At 49.3% G+C, this 1,074-nt stretch overlaps 1 protein-coding gene across 1 annotated transcript in view; it reads right to left on the reverse strand.

Annotated features, from left to right (window-relative positions):
- LOC119275853 (60S ribosomal protein L30) overlaps nt 1–978 on the reverse strand; it is a 2,852-nt gene extending 1,874 nt beyond the window's left edge. Inside the window, exons 1-2 of the mRNA XM_037556780.1 lie at nt 834–978; nt 547–652 (exon numbers count right to left, since the gene is read on the reverse strand). Coding sequence (XP_037412677.1) covers nt 547–652; nt 834–857 — 130 coding nt within the window. The 5' untranslated portion in view covers nt 858–978. The remainder of the gene's footprint in view (nt 1–546; nt 653–833) is intronic.
- Nucleotides 979–1,074: the final 96 nt, after the last annotated feature.

The following is a 1,074-nucleotide window of genomic DNA, read 5'->3' on the forward strand; positions in this document are numbered from 1 at the left end:
TCCACATAATAGTTGCACATCTTAAAAGCATGAGATAATTTTGGAGGGACTAACGAAATTTCAAGCACCTAACTGGAGTACAACACATAATAGAACAGAATGCTACCAAGTAATCAAGTACTAAAATGTTTGATAACAGGCATTACGAGTCAACTCTCTAATAAACATACAGAAATGCCCAATCACTATGCGATATACACCACCATCAGCTACTGGACCACAGCAATGAGCCCATATTATTAGAAGAGCCAGGGTGAAGCTGATCACTATGGCATCGACTCATACACAGCAGCAATGAGATCCACCGGTAATCAGCTTTTGCGATGCGCAAGAACACATTTCAACGTCTATTTATCCAAAATCAAAGCTCAGAAGGTCAGACCAACAGAAACTCGAACGTTTCCTGACTAAAACTCAGGATCTAAACATCATATTCTGCATCTTCAACTAGCAAATACTAGCATACAATTCGCACAAACTAGGGCCCATGAAACACATGCAATACTGAGCGCGGTGGAAACTAGGCAAGGGAGGATGGGTTCTTACCCTTGGAGTTCCTGAGGGTCCTGAGGACGGTCTTGTAGCCGAGCGTGTACTTGCCGCTCTTCATGACAAGCTGCAGCTTGTTGTTGATGTTGTCCCCGGACTTCTTCTGCGCCATCACAACAAATACACCGGAAATCAGCAAGACAGAAAGAACAGAACAACGTGAGGAACGGGAAAAGGAACCGAAGTGAATGGCGGGAACCGGCAAAGCTACAGAAGAGCGTCGCGGCAGGTCGACATGAACATGGGGATAGATCAGGGTGGTGGGCGGGGAAGGGGGGTGTTACCGTCTTCTTCGTGGAGGTCACCATGGTTGCGCCCCGAGGAGAAGTGGCGGCGGCGCGAGGGTCGGCGGCGTCGGCGGCGGCTTCTTCTCGGGGATGTCTGCGAGGTGGAGGAGTCAGTTGCGCTAGGGTTTGGATTATAAAGGCCCGGGGGGGCAAGGGTTTTGCTCGGCGTGGGCTTAGTGAGCTGCGGCATGGAATTGCCCAGTGGGCTTTCGGGCCGAATTTATTGAAAGAAGTCTAT

Source organism: Triticum dicoccoides, chromosome 3B, assembly GCF_002162155.2.
Source record: "Triticum dicoccoides isolate Atlit2015 ecotype Zavitan chromosome 3B, WEW_v2.0, whole genome shotgun sequence".
Lineage (NCBI taxonomy): Eukaryota > Viridiplantae > Streptophyta > Magnoliopsida > Poales > Poaceae > Triticum > Triticum dicoccoides.